Source organism: Passer montanus, unplaced genomic scaffold, assembly GCF_014805655.1.
Source record: "Passer montanus isolate IOZ18808 unplaced genomic scaffold, ASM1480565v1 scaffold13, whole genome shotgun sequence".
Classification (NCBI taxonomy): Eukaryota; Metazoa; Chordata; class Aves; order Passeriformes; family Passeridae; genus Passer; species Passer montanus.
The window spans coordinates 12,352,569-12,365,924 of record NW_024359832.1 but is presented as its reverse complement, the minus strand read 5'-3'; the positions used below and the strand labels follow the sequence as shown (position 1 = coordinate 12,365,924).

Sequence of the window (13,356 nt, the reverse complement as noted above, 5' to 3'; positions counted from 1 at the left end):
TGTTGTTTGAGTTTTTTGGGGTTTTTTTAATATTCTGAAGAACAGAAGCTTCTCTGACAATAGTAACTGCATGTCTAAGAAACCAAAGAGTATGTGAGTAGCTGGTGGTAAAAGTTTTTTATTATTAAACACTAATTGGTTTTACTTATGGTTGAACGAAACTGGCAGCCAAATTTGATATTATTTTTTTACTTTGCAGATAAAATAACAAGTTATACTTAGTCATAGAATAACAAGCCTATTGTTAAATCTCTGGTATAAAGCCATGTAAAATATAGTGTAGATTCAATACTACATCTAATTGTTGAGTTGATGATTAGTTGTCTGACAGTAAATGTGATGTTCTCTGAGATTTTTATGTTTGGAGCTCTTATATGGGACAGAATATTTTTTTCCAGTAATGGCTTAATCTGCTTACTGTGATTTGTTTTGGGGTTTTTTTTGGTTTTTTTTTTGTTTGTTTTTTTTTTTTTTTTTGTTAATATGAGCCTTTCTTTACAAATGCAAGGGTTAAATGTTTATTAAAAATAAATACGTTAAATGTTTTCTGCATTTTTGAATGCTTGCAATTTTAGTGTTCTTGAAAGGTCATCCTTGCAGTTGAGGTCAGGGGTACAATTTTTACACTGATTTCAGTGAGTGGAAAAAGAGGAAAGAAACTTCTAAAATAATAGTCTGCTGAAAACTAGGTAGATAGAATTTTTATGAATGAGTAGATACAGTCTGTTAGCACTGTTCAAATACATGACTGAATGTTTCCTGTCTTGAATTATGTTATGTGATAAAAATTATGTAAAGATTTATAGCATTTTAAGAAATTGAGATAGATATTTCAAACACTGAATGTTTTGTATCTAATTAAGCTTCCTTTACAATATGGCTTAAAGAATGAAAGCTGTGTAGATCAGACCATACTGTATATGCACTGAGTAGCAAATAAGACTATTCATGTTTTTTTCATTTCTACTCAATTCTTCTAACTGAGCAGAGAAAGTGGATATTACTTCAAACTTCAAGTTTGAGGTAAAGCTTTTAAATAGATTGTAATCCTGTTTAGTAACAGTTTGAAATGCCTACCAAGGTAACAAGTCTTATATCTTGGTTAAATAATTGTAGAATTTTAGAGGCTGTTAGTATTAAAGATACAAAATAGCCTGAATATTCCTCCCCATGAATTTCTCTGTTAGTTTTCCTGAGTCTTTTTTTTTTTCTAAAGGGAAATCTGCTCTATTTGGGAAACAGACTATGGGGAAAATATCATGTTGACATGTTAAAAAAAATGTAAGGTGTCCACAAAATGTAAAAAAGTCATCACAGTCTTTGCTATAGTATATAACATTTAGGTAAAAGTATTGAGCCAACTTTTTTAAATTACATCTCTGTAACGAAATTAAGCATTTTCATCATTACACAGAAATAGCTATAACAATAATTTAATTCCATATGTATCCCTTACATCTATTCCTATAATTAGTTTTCTTTACCTTGAAAAAATTAATGGCTTATATATACAAAATAGCAAGGCAAACATCAAACAGCCAAACTGGAAATTAAAACATTTGTAGATTCAGCTTCTCTTAACAGCTATGGAAATACTGGCTGATTTCCCTTCATTGAAAATATATTATTTTAAAATCTTGTAAGAAGTTATGCAGGAAGAAACTGTGGGAGCCATCATTTACTATGTGGACATTGTAAGAAAACTCTGCCACAATTTGCTGACATTTATTCATTAAGACGCCTTTTGTGGATTTACCCAGTACAATGGCAATTTTTTGTTGTTTTATTTTTGTTCTATTTTGAAAAGGGGGACAGTTCTTCTATTTACTTGTTTGGGTTATTGTGTTTGGGCTTTTGGTTTTTTTTCTATTATTCTTCTTTCTATTTATGTATCCGTAAGAACACACAGGGGAGATCCCTTATGCACAGCAAAGGAAAGATTTAGTACATGGAATGAGTAAGCACACAAAGATAAAATGCTGCACATTGCATCAGTAATTAATTGCTTGGTTAATGTGGAGATGCATAGCCTGATCCTGGTCAGGGTGCTGTGATTGTACCTTTCTGTGTTTCAAGATCAGACCATACAAATAATTTGTTCAAAATAGGAACAAATTACAGTTTCTGGTTAAAAAAAAAGGCAAAAGGAAAAAGGAAAATACTTTCTTTTTCAAAAGGGAGAAAAGCTTTTGTCAGTGGGAGTTATTATTTATTACTGTTCTAGTTACGTAGAGCTCATTATCCATTCTGCTCAGATGAGTAATCTCTAAGTCAAATCTGTAAGCTCTATTGCTTGCTTCCTTTTTTTGGAGTCAAGCTTGTTTGCATTTTATTTGCAGCCTAAAGACAATATTTAACTGCAAGTTAATTCATAAAGTTTCTGAATCTTTACAAATTACGTGTAATGAGTGTAATGGGCCTGGGTTGCCAAGAATTGGCTAAGGTTTGTTTCTAGTCCCTAACTCAATTTCCCAACACCTTGTCTAAAATATAAATTACTAGTTGACTAGTAGTCAACATTTCCTGACTCCTATCATATTGGAAACTCCCCTATTGTTCATGCATCTCTGGATCATCTGTAGTAACTCATTCCCTATAAAACTCAATCAAAGCCCAGAGTTAATATTTTCTGACATTTTTGGGAAAAAAACATTCAGCTTTTGTATCATCCATGAAAAATCAAACTCTCAAAAGCTAGAAAGATAAATCAGTATCCTAGAACCAAGACATTTTCTCCAAGGGCTCTTTTTTACCTCAAGACATCAAGTTTGGTTTGAATGCCATAGATGTTATCAATATTGGTGGAAGTTCCTTTTGAGTGAATTCTAGGCTACTGTGACCTCTTACTTAGAATTGGTAACGGTAAAACCATGGTATTTTTTGGGGGATTCAACAGGGAGGAAAAATATAACTAAAATTAGAGAGTTTTTTCCTGATACGCATCCCTAAAAATAGTACATCATGACTTTCATTAGCTGTGCCTTTTTTAAATGTGACAAAACTCTTAAGATGTTAATATACTTTTTCTTGACTTTGCAGCACTCTCAACAATAACAACATCACTCGACTATCCGTGGCAAGTTTCAACCATATGCCCAAACTCAGAACATTGTGAGTAGTCCCACTGAAACTGGCTGCCATTTTTTTTTTTCACTCCTATTAAGTTTTGTCAGGGATCTATCAATACATATACAGGCAAAGCAAGCATAAGCTCAAATAGGAATATTGATGTCTCATGAGGTTGAGGAGCGTGAAGTCTGTGTGTGTGTCTGTGGAAGCTCATTCTGAAAGGTAAACCTGACAAGTGACCCCAAAGCTACATGTGGGGCTCAGGAAATAAAGAAGTTGTATCCTTTTTCCATCAGCTTTTTTAGGATATGAAATGAATAAGTATTTAAATCAGTTTCATGGCCTCTTCCCAAATGGGATTTCCATAGTGCTGTATTCAGTGACAGAAAAGCTTCACCTTCTCACCAAAAAAAGATGAGGGCGGGGGAATTCTTCTTACACATTACAGCTATATAAAGAAATAAATTGATGTTTTTTGAAAGTCAAAGATTTGTTTTACTTTGGGCTTTTGAATGGGTCACATTTCATTTTGGAACATTGGAGATCCTTTGATTGACTGTCAGATGTGATAAATGGGAAATCTTTATGCTTTTATTACTGTACTGCTAGCAGACCTAATTAAACTAAACTGGCTTGCCAACATTCTTTGTAACATAAAATTATAGCATCATCCGGTAGTGCTATTATAATTAAAGTTGTGTCAGCATTTACAATAAGGTCCCCATTTTTAGAGGTTATGACTTTGTCAGAGGAACACTTCAGACTTCTAAAACAAAGCACAGTGAAAAGACTGTCTGTGTATGCAAGTCCTATGGGCTGGAATTATGTTTTGGTATTTTTATACTAACTACAAATAAATCTAGGTTGTGTTGACTGGCAAAACCACGTTTGGTCCAGAGACTCATTTTTAAACAGATTTTCCAGTGACGTGGGAATTAAGAATGAATGGGATGTTTCTGTCAGAGCTCAAGAGTAACTGTTAGTGTTAAAGAATTACAAAAAAACAGTCTAGTTTCTTTTACCCTTGTTGGGTTGAACAACTGCTCTGAAATCAGTAGGACTATTCACCCGGGTTAACATATGGCCTGTAACTGAAGAACTTCACTCAGGTGAGTAGTTCTGTTGATTCCATAACAGAATTGCAACTATTCTTGCTTGGACAAATATGAGAGTACTTAAACAATTCTGACCATGGGCTTTTGGTAACCTCAGATAGAGTTTGATAATGGAATTTAATTCTGTTCTTTCAGGCCTGAGTCTTGAAAATGTCCAATCTGTACTTTTTTTGAACTTACAAATACGGTTTCTGTTTTGAACCATAAAATAGAATTAATCAAATTAATAACATTTACATTTTCTTTGGTTAGGATATTTCATTTTTTGAAAATATATTTTAGAAACAAAATAAACTGGACACACAGAATCCTGGATTATAGCTGTGACATCCCATTTGCAGTCAGAATATGCTTGTATAACTATACTGATTTTAGTGGTATTAATTCTGATTTGCAATGGTCTTCATGCCTACAGCTGGCCACAGATTGTGATGAATGTGTGCACTGTATTGTGAGCTGTATTTGCATAGCACCCACCCAAGAATTAGTACAGGAAAATATATTTGCTTTAATTTCTAGTCATTTATGGGGCAAAAAGGTGTTGCTTAATATTTTATTTTATGTTGGCTACACATTTCATGTTGCTTTGCAGATTTATTTTCTAATGGATTAGTTAGACTCTTCGTCTGCATTCTGAATTTCCTGCACTTCCCTTCCAGTTATTTCGTTAGGAATGAGCACCTCAGCTTAAAAGGACCAAAATGACATGTCCCTGTTATGGATGATTCTGAGTAACGATTTGATTTATAGCTGTGGACATCCTTTGTGGTAGTTTAAGAAAATGTAAGAGCCAGAGAAGAGTATTCTACCTAATTTAGTGAATACATTTGTCTGATATTTTATCAATGGCAAAGTGCTTTTTGCCACTTGGCAAGGAGCCATGGTCTTGTGTCAGACCACACCAGCAAAGGAACAACTTTCTTAATTCCATCACTTGCTTCCATTTGGTCTTTTAATTAATTTCAGGGATTGCTTAAAGTGTAGATCCCTAGCAGCCAAAAGCAGCTAATCCCATTTTCTGCTATTTAACATCCAGAGAAGAAATCAGAAAAGAGATGTGAAAGAAGGTGCTTTATATTGAGTTATTACTCTATCTTGTTCAGCAGAAAATGAGTATGACCTGCTAAAGGGATCTTTCAGGCTGTTTCTATAGAGACTAATAATGGCCAGACTTACAGATACATCTAATTGGAAACAAAATCTTTTATTAACCCTTTTTTTCTGACATTATAGTATTACCACTCTAGGGCAATTTTCTTGAGATATTTTTGTCTTACTCAATATTTATGGAGATCTGGACTAAAAAGTCCTATGTCATCTTTCAAGCTTTTGTATATTTGTGTCTTTATTTTAGACAAGGAACAGGAAACTACAGAAAAGTTGAATTGTTAGGAAGCCTACTTTTTTCTTCCCGTTAATTAGACTGCAAACAAAAAGGAATTTTGCTGCTTGCATAGTTGTATTTTATAACTTCTAACTCCAGGACTTTCAATGAAAGATGTAAACTTTATTTTTTTTTTTAAATTTTTTTAAATTTAAAATAACAAGTTTTATTAACAAACCAGCAGAGTTGCTTGCTGAAGGGAGGGCTGGGCAAACTGGTGGCTTTCCTGTTTGCTCTTCCTAACTGGAGGGTGTTGCCGTCTTTGGTTCCGTGCAGCCGCCTTCACTCCAACAACCTGTACTGCGACTGCCACCTGGCCTGGCTGTCCGACTGGCTGCGGCAGCGGCCGCGCGTGGGGCTCTACACGCAGTGCATGGGCCCGTCGCACCTCCGCGGGCACAACGTGGCCGAGGTCCAAAAGCGCGAGTTTGTCTGCAGCGGTAAGAGAAACGGGCTCGCCCAGCCCGTCCTGCCTCCAGCCACACCTGCTGACACCCCGGGGCTGACTGCTGGCTTTTGCGTAATCCCAGCGTGAAGGCTTATTAAGAAAAGCCTAATTGTTTTTATTGGTATTTGTGGGGGTGCTCGTGTCCTTGCAAATTTTGCGTAAATATTGCATTCATGTAGATTTGGTAGCCTTCTAAAAGTATAATTGTGGGGGAGAAATACCATAAATTAAAAAAAAATTACATTCTCTGATTGAGAACATAAACCTATTAGTAATAAGGATTTTTTTTTAAAAATGTACAGGTATATACTTGTTGTTATCTTCCAACTTTTAAATATTACTCTGTATCCCTAAGTAACTTTCTGAATTTTATTGTTATGCTTTAATGTGTAAGGTTATTTTTATATGAAATAATTAAATGACTAACAGTTCATTACTAATCACATTTTCTCTATTCAATTTTTTCCTTTATTTGTATCTTCTAGATGAGGAAGAAGGCAAGTTTATCTTTCTTATTTAAATGTTTTTACACTCAGATTGAAAATTTTCCGTAAATTTTGTCTACTGTTTCAATTTTTGCCAAGCACATTAAAAACCAGCTGAAATATTGCTATCTTTTCAGTGCTTCAGCAGGGTTTCTCCTACTGGTTGATTTTCTGCAAGCCCCTAGAAGCCTATTGCCAAATATGCCAAAATTTTCACAGATCTACGTATCTAAAAGAGTTTTATGGAGGGCACAATGTTCTGTCCTTATTAAATAGCCTCTGACATCGAAGTGTAAAGCACTGCCATCTTCACATGGCAAATGCTAACAGTATTCTTGTCACTAATTGTGACTTTATGTACATTTAAAGGGGCTCCTAACAAGATAATTTCATACATCTTACATGTAAACGTTATGGCTGCAGAGCCGGGATGTCAAGAACAGTTTTATAACTTGATCATTATAATGCTGATTATTAGCAAGGGGAATAACCCTGTTTTCTCTCTGAAACACTGTATTTTTTGTTCAATAAAGGTAGGTTAAACCTTTCCTTCCTGGTAGTATAAAAAGAATAGTATGTGTATTTTAATTTGATTATTGTTTGTACTTATGTAACACGTAAACGTAAATCTGAAGTCAAATTATTATATTGTAAAATTCTGTCTCAGAGAATCAAGAATGCTTGGCTTGGAAGTGACCTTAAATATCATCTTCCAGTTCCTGTGCCATGGGCAGGGACATCTTCCGCCAGACTAGATTGCTCAAAGACCCATCCAACCTGGCATCAATATCTTTTCAGCAATTTAGGACTTGGACAGTTGTTATATGAAGTTTTAAGTGGGAACAGCACTGGCTGCAACTTACATTATCAGTGTACCCTTCCTACATTGATATATGACATTAAATTTTGTGAGACAGATCTTAAGTTAAATTCTTCATAGTCAAGAAGTTGTTCCTTTTTTTTCCTTGAGAATATTAAAACAGTTTCTAGCTTTTTATAACTTAATGGAAAAAGAAAGAAAAGGGTGTGAGGCCTTTCTCATCTCTTTATGTCTTTCTGTATCATTATGAAACAACTGTTCTGTATCATTTAGTTGATAGACGAATGAGTCCGTTAATGTATTATAAAATGTGCCGTCTAGCTATTTGCAGGGAAATAAAATAAGGTTATTAATTTCTAAAGCATATCTAAATAAGGAATTACAAAGTTTAAATGCAATTTAAAATTTTTACTTTAACATACGACACTAAGAAATCAGGGGGAATTCATGTAAGCTAGCCACCTGAGTTAGTAAGAATGGCAGATTGTGGGAGGAAGAAGTCTGCTGAGCTAAAACAGAGTGAGAGATGTGAAGTCAAAACTTCTATGTAGTTTTGTGTGACTGAATGAAAATGTCATTAAATGAATGAAAACTCCAAAATTATCTCTAAGTAATATATAACTGAAGGACCATTTTCAAGGAAATATTTGTGGAACAGAACAAAACTGGCAGGTCACCTCAGTGCTCATAGCAAAGTTTGTTCATTTCTCTTGACATACATTTTTTTAACAACATTCTGAAAATTAAATAAATCAGTAATTAGTTTTCAATAGCATACAATAAATAATATATATATGAAAAATGGATCACAGTCTTCTTAAATGAGATGATTTTGAATAGCTGTTGCTAAAGAAGTTGAAAAATTATGTACTGCTGTCACAATAGTTGAGCATTTGTCTTTCACCTCTCTGTGTTGTATCAACATGTTAGTATTAAATGTGTGTTCAAATAAATGTAGTTTGAAAGTACTGATAGGCTATAAAGTTGATTTTAAAAACTCTGTCTTAAATTTTTCAAGTAAGTGTAAAATGTGCTTTCTTTTACAGGTCACCAGTCCTTTATGGCTCCATCCTGCAGTGTCTTGCACTGCCCTACTGCATGCACCTGTAGCAACAACATTGTTGACTGTCGTGGGAAAGGCCTTACTGAAATCCCAACAAACCTTCCAGAAACCATCACTGAAATGTGTGTAATCTATTATTTTCTATTAACTTACAGAAAACATTTTTTCCTATGTATCACTTTTTGTTATTTATATATATTTATGCATTATATAGGATAGGAATTTTGATATATACCTTCAACCTCAGATATAAAAATGAATATGCAGTTGTATGACAGCATTTAAGACCTTTATGCTATCTTATGAGTTATTTTTTTATGTGCTACTCATATTTCATGAGTAAACTGCATTCTGAATTCGTTTAAAAAGAGTTTGGGAATTCTTGTTCTTCTACAAGTGAATGGTTTTCACTGAAGACTCTAAAGCCTATTGCCTTCAGGGTTGCTTTCTGTGCTGGTCTTGGCTGAGATAGGATCAGTTTTCTTCATAGTAGCTGGTACGAGGCCATATTTTGCATTTGAAAATAGTGTTGATAAAACAGATCTTTTCGGTATACTGCTGAGCAGTACTTACACAGGACCAAGGCCTTTTCTGCTGCTCACCCAGCTCCACCAGAGGAGGCTGGAAAGCATGGTGAGTTGGAAGGGGACCCAGTTGACCCCAGCTGACCCAAGGGATATTCTATACCATGTGGCATCAGGCTCAGTTTATAAGCTGGGGGAAGAACAAGAATAGTGGCAGGTTCAGAGTGATGGTGTTTGTCTTCCCAAGTCACTGTTACATGTGACAGAGCCCTGCTTTCCTGGAGATGGCTGAACACCTTCCTGCCCTTGGGAAGTGGCGCATGAATTCAGTGCTTTGCTTTGTTTTTTTTTTGCATGCAGCTTTTGCTTTCCCTGTTAAACTGTCTTTGTCTTAGCCCATGAGTTTTTTAACTTAGCTAACTTGTCTTAGCTCTTGAGTTTTAAGCATGGAATGCTACGTTCTTCAGCAGTTTATTGTCTTGGAGAGTAAAAGTAACCATGTAACAACACCTTCAGTGTTAGGCTAAGCATTTAATAGATTGCAAACTGGTGCTCAATGTTTCCTGCTAGGCTAGACATCATTTGGTTTCCAGAGTGAAGTTTTTTCTCATTCTGAGATCCATAATCCATTAAAATATAAAGATCTATGTGTGTTTATATATATATGTACAGTGTATATAGTTCATACTGATACAGTGTAAAATATCTGTTGCCTGTCTGTATTTTATCTAGTTCATAGGTTCTGGCTAAATAAAATGCAGATCGCAATATTTTGCTCAGGAGGTGGAAGAAGAGATTGAACATTAGAAAATCAAATTTTAGTAATCATTTTGCATTAAACAGATGCACACCAGTGAATGTTGGTGTGGTGACAGAACTGAACTTCAGTGATGGATTTCGAGTAACTCAGAAGAATGGGATACAAGGCATGATTTGAACCATTGGTAGGCTGACCTTATCACAGAAAAAATAACACTTTCCTGTTGAGTGGAAGGGAAGGAAAGAAAAGGGAAGGAAGGCAGGAAGGAAGGAAGGAAGGACTTTGAAACTGAGGGATAAACTGATTGGAATAATTCAATTAAAGAATCAGGTATTTGCTGAGAATCACAGGATTGGATTGTTTCTGTTTACTTATCAGTATGTTGAAGAGGATTAAAGTTTTGACAAATACAATTTGCTGGTTATATGGAGAAAGCTTTATGCTACACTTACTGCTTTAGTGTGAAGATAACAATTAGTGATAGATGTCTTATGATTCTCATGTATGGAAGGTGTATTTAGCTTTATAGCATAAAAGAGAATGAGAAAGAAGAGGTTGGAAAGTGAGTGGTTTATGGAGTAAAAAAGGTTTTACCAATAAAGAAGTGAGGGAATTCTGAGACTGCATCAAACCAGCACTCCACCCTGGCCAATGGCCCACATCAGTTGTCCCTAAAGAATATTTTAGAAACAGAAGTATAGAACTTCAGAAATAAAATACCAGTAGCATAAATATTTTCTTTGCTCCCAATATATGTTGGGTTGCTCAGAAAATTGAAAATTTGCAAAACTTTCAGGGGAAAAAAAAGGGTTTTCTTTTAAGTATCCAATCTTCTTTAAATCCTACTGTGTTTACATCTTCATGTTAACAGAATAAATTTGGTGGAGGGAGTTGTGCTCAAACTCTTCCAGTTTAAAATACAGTTTTTTAAAGTTTCATAAAGTTTCTTTGTCTTTGTAGAAGGAAGGAAAATGCAGTCACATACATAATTTGCCATGTCACCTTCTATTTTGCATTCCATCTTCATTTGTCTCTTCTCTGAAATAATGTTCCAGTCTTTTAGGATGCCAAAACCTTCCATGTCTTAATTAATCTCCTCTTATTTCTCTGAATTACTTGTTTTGTAACTTGTTTTTTATCTTCAATGACCAGAGTTGAATATAATATTCCAAATGACAGTGAATCATCAGGTTTTTATTAACAGAATTTTAGTTTTCTTTCATTTGCCTTTTGCAACTTAATAATCCGTTGCATTACTTAATTGCCTGTACATGTTGCACCATGTTTTAACTTGAACTAGCCCTGCAGAGCCCTAGGCCTTTTTTTTTTTTAGCTGTTAAGATTTTGTCAGGAACAAGAAGTTAGTAAATGTAATCCTATTATCACATCCACAGACATATCTAACATTGAATCAGGTTGTATGTCACGTTTTCATTTTAAAGCTGCTCTATGAAAGACTTCAGTCCTCTCTGCTTTTAACTAAATTTAACTTGCAGGAAGATTTTGACATTCCAGTATTGTTATCATACAATAAGTGTTCTAAAGCTTCATTCTTTAAAGAAGTCCTCTGCAACTGTTGCTTATAGCAACCCCTTGAGATTAGATTGAAAAGAATGACTGTATCCCACAAAATAATCTGGCTTTTACTTATTTCCTAGGCGATAATGTTGTCAGTATGCCAAGATGGTAGCTGACAGTAAACACTTGAAGAGCTGAGCCCGTGCTGTCACGGAGGAGCACTGGGAGTTGCTGAGCACGAGGCAGAGGGTGCAGTGAGCTCTGTGTTTCCCCATCACTCTGCAGTTCCCACACACATGGCTTCACTACATCCATCACCGTTCTGAGCACGTGCTTTGGCAGGAGCTCCCCAGTTCTCAGCAAGAGGGGGAAAGAGAAATGTGCTGGCTCCCTGTTGTTTTCTGAAGGACATACAGGCTTTAACAGCCAAATTATTATTTATTCAGTCATCATTATAATGCTACCAGATTCCTGTGCACACTGCAAGAAAATTAGCTTTATACTTCTAATTTTCCTGCACCAAATATTGTCCAGTCTTTTCAGTACTTTTCCTTTTTCTGCATTTTCATCTGAACATTTCCTACTTTATTGATAGAGACATTAGAAAAATCCACAATACTTTTGAATTCCTTTATTCTGAATATATTTCTCTGCCCCCTCTGTCTCCTGTTTATGAGCTGCATTTGAGGAATCCTGTGCTGAGTACCACCAGCCTGTCATATTGTGCTTCAGCCAGCTTCATGGTACACAAACACCTCTGGTGCTTACATCTTTCCATCCTTTTGTCCTTTCTTTATTGTATCTCATATAAATAACATTTTCCTGTGAAGCTGACATTAAACTTTTTTGTCAACCCTCTTTTATAGAGGTGTTTAAAATCTGACAACTTATTTTTGTAAGATTTTATTTTTCCACCCATTTCTGCCTCTTACTTACTTGTTCTTACATGGGGAGAAGATTATTTTTAATAAGAATATAATCCATATTTACTTTTAAAAGATCTAGAGTTCCTTTTTTTTTTCTTGAGGTTCTTTTGAAGTTTGTCTTGAACACAAGCTCATGGTTTTGTGACATTTTGCCAAGTTCCCTGTCAATTTCTGCTGTTCTCTCTCTCTGTGGAAACCTTGACCTCAATCAACACCTCAGTACCCTATGAAACACTGATTTCTTAAGTTTGTTTGAAAAAAAATTTCTGATCTGTTTCTGCACAAGAATACTTTGAATTCATTACATTGTCAGTCTGTTTGGAACAATGCTGTATAAAACCAAGCAGTACTAATAATGTTGTTATTCTTTACCCTTTTGATAAGTAGAATGAAGTCATGGGTTTTAAGTGTATATTCCATGTTGACAATTGTATGGGGTTTTTTTTCCCCTAGGGGTTTGTTAAATTAACTTGTATCTAAATAGTGTTTAAAAAAAAATAACCCTTTAAATGGAGTATTTAATTTCTTAACTGTTATACATCAGCAGTTTCCATTGAATAAAATTTTGCACATTGAAGCTCTGAGTTAGCTCTCTGTGGAAAAGTACAAGAAAAGGCTTTTTGTTTATTCTAGTACTGATGTGCTTTACATTGCCTTGATACCTCTACTGTCTTGGAATGCTGCTTTAAGACATTAGGAACTGTCTTCTCAGGCTGATGGCTACTGCCTCTGCAGCAGAGCTGGCAAGGAGAGCGTGTGTTTGCACAGCACTGGAGCCTCTCTGTCTCTGAGTTTGCTGTGATAGCCTGAACCACTGAGAAGAATACTCGGCATTGGAAGCCAAAGTGGTTGAGGAAGGAGCAGGCGTTCTGTGGTGGTGGGAGCAGGAGGAGGCAGAGCCAGTTCCAAAATGCTGTTTCATTCCAGTGTACTCGGATTTGCTGGTGACTGTCAGGGTGTTGCTGAGCCGATTTAGTCATACTCTCTGTCTGACTTCTCAGTTGGTACAGAAGTCAGTTGGCTGGAAGCAGCAATTCCCGCTGCAGGCAGGCAGTCAGCAGGCAGTGCTTTGTCTGCCAAGTGCCTCTTGGGAAGATGCCTTCAGAAACAGGACTGCTTATCTCCAAGTAGCTGCCAGTGAAAATGGAAGGAGAATAAAACCTGTGGTGTCCTCTATTTTTCCCCTCTGTTTGATAAAGCTTGGAGCAAAATGAAGTATTCAGCATCTCAGTAAATGTAATTCT

At 35.5% G+C, this 13,356-nt stretch overlaps 1 protein-coding gene across 14 annotated transcripts in view; it reads left to right on the top strand.

The window, feature by feature from the left end:
• The window catches only part of SLIT2 (slit guidance ligand 2), a 254,614-nt gene that overhangs the window by 157,101 nt on the left and 84,157 nt on the right, over window positions 1-13,356 (top strand). For 9 of the 14 annotated variants that reach the window (XM_039699037.1, XM_039699026.1, XM_039699024.1 and 6 more), the window contains exons 7-10: window positions 3,040-3,111; window positions 5,845-6,008; window positions 6,502-6,513; window positions 8,368-8,506. In XM_039699037.1, coding sequence (XP_039554971.1) covers window positions 3,040-3,111; window positions 5,845-6,008; window positions 6,502-6,513; window positions 8,368-8,506 — 387 coding nt within the window. The remainder of the gene's footprint in view (window positions 1-3,039; window positions 3,112-5,844; window positions 6,009-6,501; window positions 6,514-8,367; window positions 8,507-13,356) is intronic. The other 5 variants (XM_039699028.1, XM_039699025.1, XM_039699031.1 and 2 more) reach the window with 1 other exon arrangement.